Source organism: Mustela nigripes, chromosome 9 (genome assembly GCF_022355385.1).
Source record: "Mustela nigripes isolate SB6536 chromosome 9, MUSNIG.SB6536, whole genome shotgun sequence".
Lineage (NCBI taxonomy): Eukaryota > Metazoa > Chordata > Mammalia > Carnivora > Mustelidae > Mustela > Mustela nigripes.
In genome coordinates, this window is record NC_081565.1 from 21,385,095 (window position 1) to 21,406,710 (window position 21,616).

At 41.1% G+C, this 21,616-nt stretch overlaps 2 protein-coding genes across 7 annotated transcripts in view; both read right to left on the reverse strand.

Moving 5' to 3' along the window:
- Nucleotides 1-4,589, reverse strand: part of GNG10 (G protein subunit gamma 10) — a 38,637-nt gene extending 34,048 nt beyond the window's left edge. For all 4 annotated transcript variants that reach the window (XR_009406254.1, XR_009406253.1, XM_059411072.1 and 1 more), the window contains exon 1: nt 4,497-4,589. Coding sequence is in view for 2 of the 4 variants with exons in the window: in XM_059411072.1 (XP_059267055.1) it covers nt 4,497-4,577 (81 nt within the window). In the remaining 2 variants the exon portion in view is untranslated. The remainder of the gene's footprint in view (nt 1-4,496) is intronic.
- A 10,165-nt stretch (nt 4,590-14,754) lies between these two features.
- The window catches only part of DNAJC25 (DnaJ heat shock protein family (Hsp40) member C25), a 28,024-nt gene continuing 21,162 nt past the window's right edge, over nt 14,755-21,616 (reverse strand). The window contains exons 2-4 of one of the 3 annotated variants that reach the window (XM_059411069.1): nt 19,635-19,757; nt 17,241-17,711; nt 14,755-15,188 (exon numbers count right to left, since the gene is read on the reverse strand). In XM_059411069.1, the coding sequence (XP_059267052.1) occupies nt 15,066-15,188; nt 17,241-17,711; nt 19,635-19,757 (717 nt within the window). In that variant the 3' untranslated portion in view covers nt 14,755-15,065. Of the gene's footprint in view, nt 15,189-17,240; nt 17,712-19,604; nt 19,758-21,616 lie in introns of all 3 variants that reach the window. The other 2 variants (XM_059411068.1, XM_059411070.1) reach the window with 2 other exon arrangements.

Sequence of the window (21,616 nt, forward strand, 5' to 3'; positions counted from 1 at the left end):
TGTGGTTGGAACTGTAAGACCCTCTAATGAGCCCAGGCTAGCCTGCTGGAGATCCTGGGGAGAATCATCAGGGAGCCAGCTCCTGCCATCTGCCTCCCAACTTCCAGACATGCACGTGAGGCCATCCTCCATCCTCCAGCCACCAACCAACCCTCCAACTGACTGCAGATGCGTGGAAGAGCCCAGCAGAGATCAGCAGAACTACACAGCCGAGCCCAGCTCAAAATGTTGACCTAAAAACTGCGAATTAATAAATGTTGCTTTAAGTGACGAAGTTTTGGAGTTTATTAGGTAGCACTGATAATTTCTGCCTATCTTCTTAGCCTCCATTTGATGCAGTTTTGTACATCGAGGCTTTCCTCCCATTCCATTTTATGTGCACTGAGAAGGTGTTTTGTATAAAATCTCACTCCTATCATAAAAAAATTGGTTCCAACTGCTGTTCAAGTATCACTACTAGTTTGTGTTAATTTTCCAAGCTTCTAAATACCTGGAAAATCAACTCCTTATGTTATAGTTACCAACTAGTTCCTAGAATGCCTTACGAATTTTGGTTTCATTAATGTAATAAGTTTCTATTATATAAATATAAAGACATAAAATAATACTATCAAACTAATGGTTAAGCTTCCTTTTCCCTCAAAAGAAGTTCTGACATGTTCATGTTGATTATTATTGGAATTAATGGTTATATATAGCAGCTATTAATTCACAAGGAATTTAGAACCAATTATGCTCATGCTTACTATTGCTCCATCAGAGGGAACAGATGAATTCACACGTGATGGGTAGAAGGGAGACTAACCTCCAGGAGCCCTGGAGAAACTGGACTAACTGGACTCTACCTAAAGAACATGGACAAAAAGTTAAGCTGAGTGGATATGCAGAGAAAATAAGAGAAGAATAAAAGTGGCCAGCATTTCTCTAGCACTTTTACAGGAAAAACGCTTTGGGGGTGGGGTGGGGGTGGAATACAAGCTCAAACAATTAGAAGCTGTTATTTGCCATGGGAGGTAGGATACCCAAATTATATGGCTTTCCTTGGATTGAGTCCATGCTCGCCCAGCAACTTCTCAGAGATTTCTCCAAAACAGAGAAGGGGCCCTTGGAAGAATATTAAGCATTCCAATCACTAGCAAGAGATGCCCTCCATGATATGCTAGAAAACTGGTGTTCTGGTTTATTTACTAGTTAGCAAGTCTGCTAATGAGAAGGCATCTGTGGATGTGCTGAGAGCATCCATTCGTTACTGAGTCCTGCAATAAGGCCAACTAGATCCTGGAATGTTGTGACTCCTTAGGGTGCTGCCTGAGAGAAGCCCACCAAACACCTGAAACCATACTACATATGAGAACACGCCACAAATAAAGTTATTATCTGTGTGACTTTGAGCAATTCACTTGGATTCTCTGGGTCTGTTTTATCACACAAAATTATTTTTTAAATGTAGCAAATACCTCACCTAGCTACTCCACAGGGTAGGCAGGCAACTGGCTCCCAGCTCTCCTTTCCCTCTCAGGTGCCAACATCATCCTGACCATTTTCAACAACCCTAGTTTCAGTTCCCTGACCTCCTTTCCTCAGACAGCCTTCTCCTCAGTGCCAACAGTTACAGCCAACACCTCTAACTGCTCCACATCCGAAATTTTACACTTTAACTTCCTACATTCTGATCACAATCTCTCCTACCCACCCAGAATGCTGCTTCCTTCTCACTACATCCTTTCTCTGACCTCAGGAGAATGCCTCCTCCCCCTTTGCCAAGCCCATCCCCAGGAGGCTGGATCCGTTCCTTCTCTAAGCAGTCTGCGTTCAGCCTCCTTCTAGCCAGCCCCCCTCAAGCTCCTTGCCCTTTGCCCCCACTTCCATCTTTGTGTTATACCTCCTCTGCTAACCCACTACTTGGATCAACTACCATTCACCTTGGATACTCGGATTCCTGGGTGACTAAGTGCTAGTGGAGGAAAAACAAACAAACAACAAACCCCGCAAGTAGGGCAATCAGTCTCCAATCTCAAAGTAACTCGGGCTTCAGAGTCACAAGGTGCCTATGATTGTGCCTGGTAGGGGCTCCTCTCCCACTCCCAACAACCTTCTCCTCCATCCTCACTCTTGTGACTCCATTAGCTCCCTCCCCTCAGCCCTAGAAGAAAACTTGGCCTTCTACTTCACAAAGAAAAATGTCATCATACAAGTCCTTAAGTCCACACATCTAGAAACATCTATCTTCACATACGTCCTGATCTTTCTTCGTATCTCAAAAGTTGCCCCTTCAATCCATGTCCCTACAGGCAGACTGCCTGTCTTCTCTACCTCCAATTCTCCTCTATTTGGTCCCCCTCAATCTAAAAATAGTTTGTTCCTTTCCCTCAACCTCGAAATAAAGCTTTTCATTTCCTAAATTAAAAGAAATAAGGGTGCCTGGGTGGCTCAGTTGGTTAAGCGACTGCCTTCGGCTCAGGTCATGATCCTGGAGTCCTCGGATCAAGTCCCACAACCGGCTCTCTGCTCAGCAGGGAGTTGTGCTTCTCCCTCTGACATTCCCCCTCTCGTGCTCTCTCTCAAATAAATAAATAACATCTTTTTTAAAAAAAAAAAAAAAGAAAGAAATAATAAAGTTGTTTCCTCTTTAAAACCAGATTTCTTTTTTAATTTATTTTTTATTTTCAGCATAACAGTATTCATTATTTTTGCACCACACCCAGTGCTCCATGAATCCGTGCCCTCTACAATACCCACCACCTGGTACCCCGACCTCCCACCCCCTGCCACTTCAAACCCCTCAGATTGTTTTTCAGAGTCCATAGTCTCTCATGGTTCACCTCCCCTTCCAATTTCCCCCAACTCCCTTCTCCTCTCTATCTCCCCATGTCCTCCATGGTATTTGTTATGCTCCACAAGTAAGTGAAACCATATGATAACTGACTCTCTCTGCTTGACTTATTTCACTCAGCATAATCTCCTCCAGTCCCGTCCATGTTGCTACAAAAGTTGGGTATTCATCCTTTCTGATGGAGCCATAATACTCCATAGTGGATATGGACCACATCTTCCTTATCCATTCGTCCGCTGAAGGGCATCTTGGTTCTTTCCAGTTTGGCGACCGTGGGTGGCCACTGCTGCTATAAACATTGGGGTACAGATGCCAGATTTCTTTTTTAAAAAGGCCTGCCTACCCTTTTACAATCCAGATTCTCCTACCAGTACCTCTGCTACTAAAACCTCTTCTGCATGCCATAACTCTCTTGATCTTGTTTTATAATCTTCACTTACGGTCTGAAGTTATTTTACTCATGTGTTTATTGATGATCTCTGCCAGTATGATCACCACATTCTCAGTACCTAGAAGAGCGCCAACTACAGAGAGAAGGCACTTGTGGAAGTACACGGAGTGCCAGAGCGGTGGTCATTCACACACACGAACATACATTCTACAAATAATGCGACCCTAGTTGCTCAACACAATATACAAGAGATGCTTTTCAATCAACTGACTAAACATCAGACATAATAACTAAGCCTCCAATTTTTTTTTAAAGATTTTATTTATTTATCTCAGAGAGAGAGAGGGAGAGAGCACAGGCAGACAGAATGGCAGGCAGAGGGAGAAGCAGGCTCCCTGCCGAGCAAGGAGCCCGATGTGGGACTCGATCCCAGGACGCTGGGATCATGATCTGAGACGAAGGCAGCTGCTCAACCAACTGAGCCACCCAGGCGTCCCCAAAGCCTCCAATTTTTGAAAGCCCCTCCTTCCTTGCTTTCTCTTGGTTCTCCTCTCCTCTCAGCCATCTTTCGGCCGGCGCAGGGGTCCACACTCTGGTCTTTTCGTTAACACACATTTTTTTACCCCCATACATTCCTAGGACTTCTTTCAGCCTTGTCCTCTGAGCCTCCAGCGCAACCTGGAAATCTCGGCAAAGTCCACACGTCCAGCACCGACGTGCTCATTCCGCGAAGCCGCTCTCCCTCTTCCCCGCGGGGACTAAGGGCAGCGCCCGACGCCCAGTCACCACGCCAGAAACCTGAGCCCCGTCTTCGGGCCGCGCTCTCGCGCTCGTCCCATGAATCCTTCAGTAAGGCCGGTCCTCGTCTACTCCGCAGGCCCGGAGCGCATCCTCCCGCAAGAGCCCAGCCAGGCCCGCCGCGCGGCGCCCGCATCCCTGGGCGGCGCGCGTGCGCCCCGCTCCGCCGCCCCCACCCCACCCCCACCCCGAGGCCGGGTCCTCCCCGCTGACTGGGAAACTCCCCCAGGGCACTCGGCCGGGGCCCCGCTCGGGAAGACTTGCCGGTCTCCGCGGGCCCGGCAGGCCCGGCCTCCTCTCACGGCCGCCTCCCCGCCGAGGCCGGGAAGCTGGCCAGGACCCGGCTGCCGTCCTCACGAGACGCCCACCACAACCCAGCCGCGGCAAGGGGCAGCCGGCTTCTCCCCTCACGTCTCCCCGGCGGGAGCGCGCCGTCACCGCGCCGCGAGGAAAGGGCGCCGCCGCCCGTCTCACCTTGATCCTCTCCACGCCGGCCTCCAGCTTTAGCTGCTCCACCAGGCGCTGCAGGGCGTTCACACTGGCCCCGGAAGACATGGCGGCGGCGCTGGGCTCCGAAGGCGGGGGAACCGGGCCGCGGGAGCCGCGAGGCCCCGAGCGCGAGCGCCGCCTCGGGGCGGGGAAGCCGCTGCGCCCGCCCCGCCGCCGCTGCCCCGCCTCTCCCGCTGACCGTCTCCAAAGCGACAGAAGCCGCAGGTAAGCGACCGTGTGGGTTCCCGAGTCGCCTGGCACTTAACTCTCTCTGCTCCCTAAACGTGGATAGCAGCCGCACCTGCGCCTGGACGCGGAGCCGCGCGGCGGACCCAGCTCCTCAGCGCGGTGGCGCTTCTGGAGGAGCGGACGCGACCTGCGGGATGGGGGGCTCTAGGGCTCGGGAAGGTGGAGACGCACTCCTGAGAAATCGGAACTGGGACTCGGGGTGACTGGAGCCCACGTGGCAAAGGAGTTGAAGGAAGCTCTTGGAGGCTTCCGGGCCTTTCTGTAATGGGGATGGGGGGAGAGGGAGGAGGGCTGGTAGAGGAGCCCCGTGAGTCACCTGTTCCCGTGTCGTGGGAGTCCCGTCAGTTGCGTCGGTAGGTCAGTAAGGTAAGCAGGGCTCAAATCCCAGGCCTGGACATCTCTGCGGAACCTGTAGGAGAAAATGAAATCCAGTCTCCCACCCCTCCCCGTCCCATCTCACCATTTAACTATAATGTTGTTTCTGTTGTGCTGCATTTTTAAAAAACGTTTTTATTTATTTTATCGGAGAAAGAAAGAGAGCAGGGGGAGGGGGGAGAGGGAGAGAATCTCAAGCAGACTCCCCCAAGACGGGGGCTGGATCCCAGGATCCTGAGATCATGACCTGAGCGGAAGACAGACTCTTAACCGACTGAGCCACCTCTTTTTTTTAACTGTGTACATTAGTTTGTTTTACAAAACTGGCGTCATTGCTATATGTAAAATGTATGTTTTGTGTTAATTTTTTTCACTTAGTGTATCGTGAATATCGCCTTTGTTATTGTACACCATTGTACAACAGTAGATCTTTAAGCAACACAGGTTTGAACTGTGTGGGTCAACTTATACTTGTTGGGTTGGGTTTTTGTTGTTTGTTTTTTTTTTCCAATACAGTTCTCAAAAGATTTTCTCTTATGATTTTCTTTTTTTTTTTTTTAAGATTTATTTATTTACTTATTGATGAGAGAGGGAGAGAGGGTGGAGGGACAGAAGGAGAGAAGGAGAGTAGCAGATTCCCCACGAAGCATGGAGCCCAACTTGGGGCTGGATATCAGCACCCTGAGATCTTGATGAGAGCCAAAACCAAAACCAAAAACCCAGGCATCTCTTCCTTGTGATTTTTTTTTTAAGATTTTATTTATTTATTTGACAGAGACCACAAGAGAGGGAATAGAAGCAGGGGGAGAGGGAGAAGCAGGCTTCCTGCTGAGCAAGGAGCCGAACCTGGGGCTCCATCATAGGACCCTGGAATCATGACCTGAGCGAGGGCAGCGGCTTAATGACTGAGCCACCCAGGCACCCCTCTAACTTGTGATTTGCTTAACATTTTCTTTTCTCTGGCTTTACTAGAATAGTACAGTAAAAATTACATACAGCATACAAAATGTGTTAATCTGCTGTTCATGTTATTGGTAAGGCTTCCAGTGAACAGTAGGCTATTAGTAATTAAGTTTTGGGGGAGTCAAAATTTATATGTGGATTTTTGAATGCATGGGGTCAATGCCCCTATCCCCTGTTGTTCAAGGGTCACCTGTTATGTCAGAGCTCATTTAAATTGAGTAATGCAAAAAGGTAATATATTAGCTTACATAACTGAAAAGCCAAGGACTTAAAGTAGTGGATTTAATTGCCCAAAAAGTAGGTTGGGGGATCTCTGTCTTTTGACTCTGCTTTTTCTGGGTATTGGCCTCATTTTCTTCAGTGGTAAACAGACTGTAAGAGGTTCGTTCCATGCTTTCATTGTCCCAACCCAGCGAACTCAGGAGCAAGACCCCTCCTCTTTTCTTTCTCACTGTTTCAACAAAAACCCCCATACTGGATCTTACCAACATTATTCAGTCATGTGCCCACCCTGAACCAATCATTATTTGAAAGCAAGGGTTATGTAGAGTTGGAAAGCCCAGATTAGGTGTGGCTGGACAGGAGGAGGATGAGAGATGCACCCCCCAACTTCCCCATTTAGGACTGAGGCATTCATTCCCCCAGCTGCTGGGAGTAGCTGCAGCTGATGCCTCAGCTAGTCGTGCTCTGGGAACTGCCCTTAGCTGAGAGCCTTCCCTCCCAGCATCAGCACTCATCCAAATTGATGTGGGATGCATAAGACCTGAACCCAGCTCCCTTGCCTCAAGTTGGAACAACACTGAAAGAAGATCCCAGCTCCACAGCTCCTTACTGTGATCATCTGAGGCCTTTACGGCAACTACTTCACAGGTCAGCTCCTCCCTCTGTCCAATCCCCACTCCCTAGCCTCTCCCACAGGTGTCGATTTTGACACTCCCCCCAGTAAACTTTCTGCCTGAAAATCTCTTAGAGTCTATTTTTCTGAGAACCTCAAGCTAAGACAGCCAAAGTACATGGACTGAGGTGGGGAAGGGAAGAGTCATTCCCCAGAAGAAAACCAGGATGCTGATATCAGAAGAGGGCCGGGAGCGGTCAGAAAAGATACACCCTACATCTATTACTTTTAATGACTGCATGATATTCCATTGTAAAACTGAATCATAATTTACCTACTGCCCTATTACTTAACACATGATGACCTCCTTCAACATATAGCTTTGTGCATGTTTGGTTTGGGGGATGGGGGTTTGGATGCATTCCTAAAAATAGAATTGATGGACTAAAAATAAAAAGTTTCTTCCACTTTTCCCAACTTGATCCTCCAGAAGGTGATAGTAGCCAATTGCTATTCCCACCAGAAGACTGCTTATTTCTCTGCACCTTTACAATTCTATGTTATGGTTCTTTATCTTTACGAACCTCATAGATGAAATACGGCATCTCACATCTTTTAAGTATCTTAAGAGTTGAAACTGAATATTTTATTTTGTGAGCTACGTGTTCAGTCTTTGCGGCGTTAAAGTTTTTCTTATGACGAGCAGATTTGCAAATGTAATGCCCTCTCTAGTGACAAGTTCCCTTACTACAAAGAACTTAAATTACATTCTAGTCAAAAGATGAAACTCCATGTTGAAAACATTACTAGAATGATAAGTAAGACATAGTAGAACGGTCATGTGAGGTGTTGCAAAGAACTCAGAGTAAAAATACTGACTGGAGGTTAGGGAAAGCTCCTCATAAATGGCAGGACCAAGACTTTGAAAATATGAGTCCTGCACAAGGGACAGAGGACAAGGGAAAGCATTCCAGTGAAGGGAGCACAGGCCATGTATACACAGAATTAATTAATTAATTAATTAAAGAATGGAGAAGGCTCTAGGGAGCAATAGAAGATACAAGGCTGGTAAGACTCAAAGTCACAGAAAATCTCAAAAGAAACAGGAAAATCTGTGGCAAACAGTGGCATAGCCACATGGTAACATATTTTAGGAATATTCATCTGGAATGAGGATAGGAAATGAACTGGAAAGTCAGATACAAAATAACTTCAATAATAATTTTGTCTTTTTAGTGGAGAGAGTGGCTGAAATGAGGCCCTAGGTAGGACTATGAAAGTAGGACAGAGAATAAATTCAAAAGACTAAATCAGGTATATTCCATGGTGGTTATAAAATGCAAAGGAAAGGGGGTAAAAATTCTGAAGCAGAGAACAGGCTAGAATTGGTGCCTGTGACAGATGTTAGGAAGCAGGCCTGGGTTTGAAGGGAGGAATAAAGAACGAAGATGAGTTTGGTTTAGGAGAAACCAAGTCTTCAGCTATAATGCTATGTGCCTCTAGGCTGTTAGAAAGGTTAAGCAGCAAGATGTTGATGTGAGAGACATCTGCACAGCACAATGACTGCTGAAGCAGTGAGATGATCTCCAATTAGAAAAGGCAACTTTGAGACTGCCCACAGTGAGGGGACACATGATGTAATACTTCTGTGTCAGCCATAGGTAGCAGAAAATGTTCAGAGGTGTGTCCCATCTGTCTCTTTCATGCTGTACACACCCACCATTTCTGCCCACTTCCGTATGATTGTTTTGCTACTCTTGGAGAGGAGTGGTCTGACTTGGAAAGAAACAACAAGGTTGTAGCATAGATCCTCCCACAACGATCCATGGACAGGCAAGCTTGATGCCACTGACCCATCTGTGTTTTGCTGTATACTTTACCAGAATAGCTTCTCATCCATTATTTTTGCATCATGGAACTTCAGAGTGAAGAGACCTTCATATAATGTACTCCACCCCAATTTTAGAGATGAGGAAACTAAGAGCTACTAAGGAAAGTGATTGATGTAGTATCTCACAAAGTGGGAGTAGGGAAAGAACTTTCACTTTAGCTTCCAAGAGAAGTCACTGCTCATTTGGAATCTATTCCCACAGATGTAGTTATTTCTAGAGCTCTAAAAGTGGGTGAGGCCCAGGGACAGAGAAACCCTTCTTCCTTACCCCCGCTAAAATGCACAGATCACAAATATATTATTTTAAAAATTTGTTACACATTTTTTTCTTGGTTAAAATAAGAACTTACATACAAATCAAAACCACAATGAGTTACCACCTATAAGAATGGCTAAAATTGGGCACCTGGGTGGCCCAGTTGGTTAAGCAACTACCTTTGGCTCGGGTCCTGATCCTGGAGTCCTGGGATCGAGTTCCACATAAGGATTCCTGCTCAGCAGGGAGTCTGCTTCTCCCACTGACCTCTCCCCTCTCATGCTCTCTCTCTTCTCAGCGAGGAGCCTGCTTCCCTTCCTCTCTCTGCCTGCCTCTCTGCCTACCTATGATCTCTGTCAAGTAAATAAATAAAAAAGTATCTCAGTACGTTTTAGAAATGATAATGTCCTTGTAAGACAAGTTTTGTTTCCTTGTTATGATGTGTACAATTCTTCAGTCCTCTGACCTGTTTTTTTTTTTTTTTCACCTTTTTACTAACTGTGGATTATTTTTCCAGAAAATGGACTTCAAATAAGTCTTCTCCATAAAAATAATGAGAAGTACCTGGGTGGCTCAGTTGGTTAAGTAGCCAACTCTTGATTTTGGCTCAGGCCATGATCTCAGAGTCATGAGACTGATGCCCACCTCGGGTTCTGCACTCAGTGGGGAATCTGCTTGACATTCTCTCTCCCTGTCTCTGCCCTGCCCCCACTTACTCACTTTCTCACTTTCTTTCTCAGCAAATAAATACATCTTTAAAAAATAATGATACATATGATATAAAATGGCAAGGTAAGTCTTTCTGCCACATTATGTCAAAATGACATATACCTTCAATTTTCTAAAATGATTTAAAAGAAACAGGAAAACACATTAACAGCTGTATTTCATGTGACACACAGTGTAATGTACCATAAAAAAAACTATTTCATTTCTAATACCCACTGCATTAGAATAATGTATCAGGAGCTAAAGACTCACTAGCAGTTTTGTGGGTGCAGCTTCTCCAGAAAGATTTTCACAGGCATTTTTTTTTTTAAAGATTTTATTTATTTATTTGACAGAGAGAAATTACAAGTACACTGAGAGGCAGGCAGAGAGAGAGAGAGAAGGAAGCAGGCTCCCTGCTGAGCAGAGAGCCCCATGCAGGACTCGATCCCAGGACCCTGAGATCATGACCTGAGCCGAAGGCAGCGGCTTAACCCACTGAGCCACCCAGGCGCCCTTCACAGGCATTTTTTGAGACTTTAGAGGCAGTGAGGAACTTTGTTTGGGCTATTTGTCCTTGTGAACAGCTGTTCCAAGCCTGCCTCTTTATCTCACTGACAATGTCCCTGCAGTAAATATAGGCCATAAACTCGCAAGTAGCTGATGTTTGTTGTCCCTAAAAGTTCAGTCTTTTTTTTTTTCCCTAAAAGTTCAGTCTTTCTTGAGTTGTCATCTCAGCTGCTTTAACTTCTACGTCAAGGACAACAAGGGGCCTCTAAAATATACAATGCCAGCCCTAAGGGGCATCATTTTTCCACTATAGCACCGTACCTTGCCCAAGGTAAGGGATTCAAATACCTATTAAAAGAATATAGAAACAAGGGGTTTTTGGTCATCACTAAACACACTCGTATTAACATGGATTTTAATAAATGAAAATGACTCTTCCCTGTTTCCTCTAAAAGCAAGAAAACCCATTTATTGAGCATTTAATAACATATGCCAGTACTTTACCCCTGTCTTGTTTAATTCTCACCAGATTCCTGTGACATAGTTAGTAATCCTACTATTAAAAATGGGAAAATGAGGTTCACAAGTTAACCTGCACAAAGTCAAGTTACTTGTCAGAGCCGGAAATCAAATCTTGGTCTATCCGGCTGCAAAGCCTGAGCCCTTCCACTGCGTCTGGCTCACTCTTCCTGGGGTTATAAAGAACTGTCAAATGGGAGGAAGTTTCTCCATCCCTCATGACACCCAGAAGGATGGGTCTGTTAAGAAACCCCATTTGTGGGGCACCTGGGGGACTCGGTGGGTTAAAGCCTCTGCCTTCAGCCCAGGTCATGATCCTGGGGTCCTGGGATCGAGTCCCACATCGGGCTCTCTGCTCAACGGGGGGCCTGCTTCCCCTTCTCTCTCTGCCTGCCTCTCTGCCTACTTGTGATCTGTCAAAATAAATAAAATCTTAAAAAAAAAAAAAAAAAGAAACCCCATTTGTCATTGACTTAAGACCATGTGATCTATTCCATACATAATTGTCAGGGATACTCTGAATACTTTAAATATGAAGAATCTGATTAAAGTTTACAACTAATTAGGCAGCCTTTTTAATACCCGTAACATTTCTCAATTGCAGGCAATCTAAGCTACTTCAGACCCTAAATCTTTATGAATTTTCAGGCTATATTAGAATGTTAAATCCTAATCATCTAAAAAGATCCCCTCATTTCACAAATGAGGAAACCAGAAAGGTAAAATAATTTGTTTAGCAAATTTTACTTAGTTATTAGGTTCTAGATTTGGCCCTAACCCATACTTAAATGTGAAGAGTATTACACTTTGCAAATAAGATTAATTACACTTCATCCATACACTAGTTTGTCAGTACCAAGATTTAGCTCTGTCAAATGCACAACTGCAACTCAACAGAGATCTGACAATGTCTTAAAGTAGCTATATTTATAATGATGTCTAATAAAAGCTATTTATCTTTACTTTTCACAAAACTTTTTGTTCGGGCCAGTAGACACTTTCATAATATAAGCTGAATGTTAGCTTAGTTTAGCAATGGCTGCCATTGAGGCAAAATATCTCCAAGGTTTGGGAGTTAAAAGTTTACTGCCCTGTCCAGAGTAAAAAAAAACAAACAACCAAAAAACCTCAAAGAAAATGAACTATGATTTTTTAAAAAAAGATTTATTTATTTATATGACAGAGAGGTCACAAGAATCAGAGAGGCAGGCAGAGAGTTGGGGGAAAGCAGACTCCCTACTGAGCAGAGAGCCCGATATGGGGCTTGATCCCAGGACCCTGAGACCATGACCTGAGCCAAAGGTAGAGGCTTAACCCACTGAGCCATCCAGGCGCCCATGAACTATGATTTTCTAAACATAAACTCAATAGTATTAAAATACTTGTTAATTCTCTAATCTCAACTGTTCTTTCATGTAACACCTAAAAATCCTATCAATTATAATTTTTAACATGATACACATAGGTGTGCAATGAAACAGCAACCTCAGATTTGTAGAACTTGGGAGAATTCATTAAAAAGTAAGACCACTAAAGGGTACCTGAGTGGCTCAGTCGGTTAAGCAACTGCCATTGGCTCAGGTCATGACCCCAGGGTTCTGGGATCAAGCCCCATATGGGGGAGCCTGCTTCTCCCTCTCCCTCTGCCTGCTGCTCCCCCTGCTGTGCTCTGTCAAATAAATAGATAAAATCTAGAAAGAGAGAAAGGAAAAGGAAAGAAAAGAAAAATGGCAAGACCACTGTGGAGGGCGCCTGGGTGGCTCAGTGGGTTAAGCCGCTGCTTTCGGCTCAGGTCATGATCTCAGGGTCCTGGGATCGAGTCCCGCATGGGGCTCTCTGCTCAGCAGGGAGCCTGCTTCCCTTCCTCTCTCTCTGCCTGGCCTCTCTGCCTACTTGTGATCTCTCTCTGTCAAATAAATAAATAAAATCTTTGAAGAAAAAAAAAAAGACCACTGTGGAAAGGGTTAGTAGTGGAATCTCTTATGAAGATATTTGACATGAATATGATCCTGAGTAATTTTAGCACAGACCTTAATTATATGGAGTGATAATAGATAGCAATGAACAGCTACACACTATAAACTCTACATGTCAAACAAAAGGAAATGGTGACAGGATACCCTTAAAAAAGAAGCACAAGAAAAAATATCTGTCTAGTGAGGTTGTAGGATCCTCTATTCAGGATTCTTCTCCGGAATGGTTCTAAAATTGAGAAGCTTTTGGTTTTTTGGTGGGGGGGATGGGCAGAATATGAATAAAAATTATTCATTGTACTTGAATGACACTTGGCTCTTCCTTCACTATAGGATTTTGAAGCATATTTTGTTGAGGGAAGAAAAGAGAAGCATCAAAGTCCTCCTGTTAAGGAGAGTCCATTTACCAAAGAACAACCAAACTTTTACCAAGTGAGAAGGCTGCTGGGGGTGATTTCAGAAATGAGGCTTCTATATAGCCAGGGAAAAATACAACAATCTAGCAGATAAGCAAAATAATTTCCAACACACATTGTTTGAATCAGCCAACCTTTATGAATGCTACATACCCAGTCCTTTTATTATTCCTTATTACTGGGTGTAAAAAGAAAACTCAGAATACCAGAAGTTTGAAATTTTAACAGAGGGGCAAGTGCCTTAGAAAAATGTAACTATTTCAGAATTTTATAACAGCAAAGGGGTCCTACTGATAATCTAGTTGAAGTTCTTCCCCAAATTTCTATCTATTAAGGTAACTGAGGTCCTCACTCACAGACTAAATGACTCACAAGGTCAAAACTCTTCCCTCCTGGGGGCACCTGGGTGGCTCAGTGGGTTAAAGCCTCTGCCTTCAGCTCGGGTCATGGTCCCAGGGTTCTGGGATTGAGCCCCGCATCAGGCTCTCTGTTAGGCGGGGAGCCTGCTTCCTCCTCTCTCTCTCTCTCTCTCTCTGCCTGCCTCTCTGCCTACTTGTGATCTCTGTCTGTCAAATAAATAAATAAAATATTAAAAACAAAAACAAAAAAAAAACTCTTCTCTCCTGCCTTTTTGTATATATCACATATTTGGGCTGCACTCCTGAAAACACTAGTTTATTTTAGCTAGAAACAGTCTGTGTATCTTATCTACTTCAATCTTTTAAAGCTATATAATACAAAAGCAATTATGTTAATCCTTAAAATGTCATACCAACAAACTTGTGATATATTGCAACCATTTTATTAATATGAAGCAATGAGATAAATCCTTTAACAGGAGTACTGATTCACTATCATGATTGTGTATCAATACCATGATGCAGTATCATACTTGTTTCAGTCAATTTATGTGTGAATTACTTTCACTTCCACATGTATAAAACAGAGATTTCACTGTTTGAAAGAATAGCACACAACCATGCACCTCCTCTTTCTGGTTTAAATGCATGTAAATACACTCATGTACACTGGATTTTTCATGACTCAAGGACTTAATAATACATGAACAACTTTTCAGTACACTATTTCTGCTGTTTTTCTTTCTTTTTTTTTAACTGAAGGGGTTCGGGAAAGCAATACTGTGGTACAAAAGACCTTTTTAAGGTTTCTTCTGGAAAAAATGTTCGAGAATACAGTTATAGTCCTATAATGACTGTAATCAAGATCATCCTACAAGGACATGAAGGTTGATTCGCTCTCCTGGAGAGTTTCTGATCTTAATAAGAATATTATGACGGGGAAAAATAATATAAGCACATTCTGGCAGAAGACTCTCCTAGAGAGATATTTTGAACATATTTCAATCCTAGAATGACTATAATGAGATGACATGACAGTTGAAATCATTTTGCCAAAGAAGTCTGTGTCTAAAGACACAATGTAATTAGAATTTTTTATGTTTTGTGAAAATATTAGAGGCCATGGAAGCAGAAAAATGTAGCACTGTAACAAAGAAAAAGGAAACACTTATAAAGAATAAACAACACGTGAAAATTTTAAATGGTATCTAATAAATTTTCATGTCAAATCTTTTAACTAAACATATAAAAATTTTAAATGGCAACAAGTAAATCTTCATGTCAGATCATTTAACAAAATCCACAAATAGATTATAAAAATTGAACAATCATAATAAATGTCTTATGTATAAAGTTTTAAGGGAAAATTTAAATTTCTACATTATTCTGTTTAATCAAATATTTGAGGAATTTTAAGTACTGCTGAGGAGCAGTTGATACATTTCTAAAATAATTCAGTTATGAAAATATCACAATTAAGGTTTGGCATAGTAGCAATCCTCAATCATCCACAAACGTTAACCGTCCAGGCCCTTCATTCTTCATCCATCTCCTGTATCTCTTCCATCTGGGGTCATTTGCCAATTTTTTCTTTAGTTCTTCTTCTTGTTCTTGTTTATAAACCTGTACATATAAATAACACTAAATGACTTTACTACCCAAAGGGAAACAGTTGTCATTATCTTATGGCATATTTACATTTTTCAAATATAACTTTAGGTAAACGTTTCCTATGAATGTACTGACTTGTCTTCTGAAGACCATGCATCTAAAAATACTAAGCAGTTAAGCACCTTAACATTCGGTGTTAAATTAAAAAAAAAAAAAAAAAAAAGACAAGAGCTTAGTAATTTTTGTCACTGGTTTCTGTAACCTAAGAATATATTCCTTTCTCTCTACAACTAATGTTCAATCTTAAAGAATCCCATTTTATTTCTTTAATATGGTGCTCTGAAAAAAAAATTTTTTTTAAGATTTTATTCATTTATTTGACAGACAGAGATCACAAGTAGGAAGGGAAGCAGGCAGAGAGCCCGATTTGGGACTCCATCTCAGGACCCCAGGTTCATGACCTGAGTCAAAGGTACACTGAGCCACCCAGCACCTTGTGCTCTGAAATTGATGACTTTCAGTATTTGTTGATCTTAACCAAGGAATAAAATGACCTTAAGTATACAACTGTCTCCAAATTCAAAGATAATTACTGGTTTTTCAAAATATTTTATTAAGGTTCCCAAAAAGGGTTAACAAACCACACAGGTTAAGGACAAAGAAAATCTTCATTTCTGTAACTTTTGTGGAAGTCAGATGAAACTAAATGGACAAGTTTTCATAACCAGTTTCATCAAATTTTAGAAAGAAATGACTTTACTTCCAAATTTTGGGAAGTAATGACTAAGATCACCTCATAGAATAATATGATAATTCAGGATAGTACTCCATGAAAGATCCAGTTTTGTGAACTGGGCTGCTTACCCTACTTAAGAGAAAACTTTTCAAGTACTTTAGGAGCAAAGTAGTATGTTACCTTCCATTTTTACATTAATTACAAGCAGGCTAACTATATCTACTTGCCAAAACATTCTGGCAATTCATAGTAAGTTACTTAAATATAATTCCAACTGGTACTCTACTTTCAGTAAAACCTATTTAGGATGCCACATATAAAAAGGAATGTCTATGAAACTAAAAACACAAATACATTCAGATTTCTTAAGAAGATTTTACTATACTGTATTCTTTTTATTTTTTAATATCTTTTTAAAATTAACATATGTATTATTTGTTTCAGGGGTACAGGTCTGTAATTCATCAGTCTTATACAATTCACAGCACTCACCGTAGCACATACCCTCCCTATAGTTTGTTTTGTTTTAAATAAACTCTACCCTGATGTGAGGTTCAAACTAATGACCTTGAGATCAAGAGTCACATGCTTTACAGACTGAGCCAGCCAGGTGCCTCATCACTGTGCTTTATTCTTATCTTTAATACATTAGCCAATTAATTCTGCCTAAAACCTAAAATAATATCATTATGATGAGATAAATAGTTCCTTTAAGACTTCAGCTAAGCGGCTGATCACCTCAAGGTAACTGACAATTATAGAATATAACATTTATTAAGCTGCCCAAACTTTAGAGGCATTTTTAAGAAAATGAAAGTAACCTTTCATACATAAGTTAGTTATTACACAGAAGCATCTGTGCTCTGTTTTGAAATGAAGTTATTTCAACATTTCCATGTCCTCCTCCCTCCCTTATTCCCATGTTTGCTTTGTTTTTTAATCCCTGTAGCTAAGTTTATATGACTGAAAGAAAATGTGGGAAAGAACAAATTTTAATTAGAGCAATTAATAGAAAGTTGTTGTGACATGCTTGCAATCATACATTATTATCCCACTGCTGTTTAACATAACAAATTAGACCATCATAAAGATTTTTAGCATGAGTCAGTTAAAATATTGGAAGTTCATCTCTTAAGACAAATTACAGGTTAAAAACTTACTTTCCACTACCAAATATAGTCACACTTTCAATAAAAATAAGACCTTTATTCATAATTTTAAATCCTGGATTTCAGAAACTGGAGTGCATTTCTATAATCCCTTCTCCTACACCAAATTTTAATTTCATAAGTAAGATGACACAAAAACTCCAGCAAGTAATTACTCACCTCATAATTCTCCTTTATCCAGAGCTCTCGTTTAAGAAAAGTTTCTTTCTGATGATCTTCTAGACTATCAAACTGAGATTTCGACATCTTCATGGATTTCCGTATGATATATAGTCTTTCTTCTTCTCCATATTCTTTACCTTTGATGTTAAAATTATAGATCCACCGACAATACCAGACTATATATGAGCACAGGTGAAAAGGTGCTAAGAGAATTTGAAACAGGAGAAGATCACATATCTGGGGTTTCTGATAGCCTCCCTTTATATCTATTTTACTTTTTATAATGTTTTTTATGATATTCTCCTCCTCGTCACGAATTTCCTCTTTGGACTTTTTGTTTCTGCCCTTCTCTTTGGCTTTTCTGAGTAACCCCTGCTGCTTGGCAATCTCCATGGCTTGGATACGATATTTGGGCACTGTGGCTAGGTAGCTGATTGCCTTGTCGTAGCTGTTCCACCAGCTGAAAAACTGAAATATTTAACAAAGAAAAATAGGTCATTTTTACTATCAAAGTGCACCCTGGTGAACACCATCCCCCCTACCCAAAGCAATTCTGATTAAAAACAGGGACCTCGGGACGCCTGGGTGGCTCAGTTGGTTAAGCAGCTGCCTTCGGCTCAGGTCATGATCCCAGCGTCCTGGGATCGAGTCCCACATCGGGCTCCTTGCTCGCAGGGAGCCTGCTTCTCCCTCTGACTCTGCCTGCCTCTCTGTCTGCCTGTGCTCGCTCTCGCTGACAAATAAATAAATAAAATATTAAAAAAAAAAAAAAAAAAAACAGGGACCTCAAGGGGTACCTGGTTGGCTCAGTCAGTACAGCATACAACTCTTGATCTTGGGGTCATGATTTTAAGCCCCACATTCAGCATAGAGCTTACTTAATTTAAAAAAATAGGGACCTCAATCTTCTTTCTCTGTAAGTAAAAGATAAACCTGAAATAATGCCCACCCACATGTACATGGGACCTGAAGCTGGATAAATCAGGTAAGCCCTAACCTAGGCCAAAAGCCATTAATTCAGAAAGGAGATACCCAAGATTAGGTGATGAATCAATAGAATCATATCACATCTATGACTTCAAATCTACCATTTGGCTTTCCCTAGATCACCATTAAGAAATCTTTCTTTTGTTTTTAAGACTGTGAGACTGTGATCTACGTTCTGGCGGGGGAAGAGTTACATGGCAAAACTTGCCGGTGAGGAACTTGTTTAAAAGAAGAAAAATCACAGGCTATAGACTAAGGCAACTATATTTATTCCCATCTCTTTCCTAAACCATCTCAATATATACAGTTAATGCTCATCATATTCTGAAGTAAAGGATTCTAACATGTTTGAACTCTTATTTGACTGGAAAACATATAACTTATTTGATAAATATACATAAAGGGTTTCATTAATTGTCAGGAAACATCCTATTCTTCAATTTCCACATTTCATTTGCTATTTTACTGAAAGAATACTGCAGTTATACCAATAATATCTTGAAATATTATAGTAGCACTCTATTAGGACTAGGGGGAAAAATGTTACCAGGGTATTATATCCAAAACAGAAAGGTAAAATTATCCCTGCTTCCCCTTTGAAAGGAAAATATTCCTGCAAAAGCAAATATATTTAAAATGCACAACCTTAGTATTCAATAGTAATTCTTTTTGTCATATAAAGTGAATCCTATTTCTGGGAATTAAACTAGAGAAGCATTTTTCAGACTAGCAAATTGATTCATTCTAGTCACCTGACATGTTCCTTTCCTCTAAAATAAGACATGATAGCTGTGGTTAATTTAACAGTAGGAAAAACTCATTTCAAGCTGAAGTTAAATTTTTATGACATTTAAAACAACATCAAAGATTACTATTTTAATCTATTTCAGTAGTTTCAACCAAAGCAAAACTGCCCTTAGCAGGCAGTGGAAATGCAAGGGACATTTTTGGTTGTTACAGTGATGGCAAGCACTTCCTGGCATTTGGTGGATAGGGGCCAAGACTTGTCAGGTCATATTAAGAAATTCAGGTTTTTCACAAATATAATGGGCAATCATTGAAAAGTCCTACAAAAGTAATATTATCAGGTTAGGAGGGAAATACTCTAAAAGAAACAATGAAAAAAAGATCTTTGTTGGGTTTTCTTATTATATAATGATGTTATTCATCAATTTCTTGGATTTGCCACTGACAAAGATTCCAATGTTAATAAGTTGGTTGAATAAATGATTACTTTTCTAGTCTAAAAAATAGTAGCCTCAAGTACAGGTAAAATTTTACAAAAAGGTACTTCTAATTCACTTTTAATAACCAGCACTAGGCAACGTGCACTCAAGTACACACATGCAGACACACACCTCCATCAATACACACCTGAAACACTGAAATAGCACATACACTGACCAAAATCACAACTCTAACATCCACTTTAGGGGCTAAGCGCCTGCTGTAGTAGTGGTAGTAATGGCTATAGTACTCTTCTGGGTGATCCAGCATGTAGTCATAATCTTTTCGTGTTTCTTCATCCTGTAAAATAACAAGATACCCAATTTCATAGGGTATTTCAGAAAATGGCCATAATTTATAATCTGTTAAGTCAAAAAAAATTTTATAACCATGTACAATTAATCTGAATAAAAGTGAAACTATCAGAATCAAAAAATTCCCTACCACTCTTCAAAAGCACATATTAACTGGTTTCTAGAACTTTCATATTAGGTATAACCATAATAAAAGTAATCTCTCCAAATTCTCAAGTATTGTTAGTCCTCCTGGAAAAAGAAAAACATTTTAATAACTATTAAGCATGCCGTTTTAGCCAGTGTTATGGTGGTAATAAGGATGTTGTGTTCTTGTAACTTAAGAAAACATGTTGATACCTTCTCTCAATAATTGTTGATAGGGGGGCACCTGGGTGGCTCAGTGGGTTAAGGCCTCTGCCTTTGGGTCCTGGGATAGAGCCCCACGTCGGGCTCTCTGCTCGGCAGGGAGCCTGCTTCTTCCTCTCTCTGCCTGCCTCTCTGTCTACTTGTGATCTCTGTCTATCAAGTAAATAAATAAATTAAATCTTTTTAAAAAAATTGTTGAGGGGTGCCTGGGTGGCTCAGTGGGTTAAAGCCTCTGCCTTTGGCTCAGGTCGTGATCCCAGGGTCCTGGGATCGAGCCCCGCATCGGGCTCTCTGCTCGGCATGGAGCCTGCATCCTCGCTCTCTCTCTGCCTGCCTTTCTGCCTACTTGTGATCTCTCTCTGTCAAATGGATAAGTAAAATCTTTAAAAAAAAAAAAAAATTGTTGATAGGAATAAATGTTTGTCTCTACTACGGATATTCACAATCCTTTTCTAGCCTTGTGTAGAAAGTTTTCTGTTAAAAGCAATGATTAAGACAATAAAATGCAGACGAAGCCAGTCTGTGCCTATAAAACTGAATTATGCTCATCTCAAAGAAGCCTTGATGCAATATAATGGTGTTTAACTCTGTGACTTCAAGTGGTATTTTTAGCCTCTCTGAGCCTCACTCTTCCTCATTTGTAAAACAGATGGTATCTGCTCTACTAGTTTTAGTGTTTTGAATATCAAATGGCAACATTATACAAAAACACACTACAAATACATAACACATTATAATACTATTATTTTTTTTAAAGATTTTATTTGTTTATTTGACAGACAGAGATCACAGTAGACAGGCAGGCAGAGAGAGAGAGAGCAGAAAGCCCGATGTGGGACTCGATCCCAGGACCCTGAGATCATGACCTGAAAGGCAGTGGCTTAACCCACTGAGCCACCCAGGCGCCCTATAATACTATTATTAACATTGTCACAGCCCAGCTCATAATAAACTAACATATACATACTTCTTAATCATACAAACACATTGAAAAAAAAAAATCACTGCATTCTGAAATGCTACTCTGAGTGTTCACAAATAAAACACTTCTTAAAACCTTTAATTTTAAATAGGGATAAATGCCAATCTCTTACTGAGCTACATACACTGAAGAACAATTAAATTGGGTTATGATTTGATTTTTTTTTTCTTTGTCACACAGGAAACCTATTTTGTCTTTTTTTTTTTTTTAAAGTAAACTCTACCCCCATGTGGGGCTTGAACTCACAATCCAGAGATTAAGAGTTGCATATTATAGCCAGCCAACTGAGCCAGCCATGCACCCCCATTTTTTCTTTGTTCAAAAAATGTTAGAGTAAAACCACAACAAATTCTTTACTCTTATATAAGGGAGTATACTATAAATCATTAGGAAAATTTAAAAAACCTTTTTTAACCTAGAGGATGTCTTTCTAGGATGAAGTATTCAACATTCATAAAGTTGCAAATACTTAACTAAAGGCATTTCAAAATCTACACTTAGTGCTTTCCTACCAC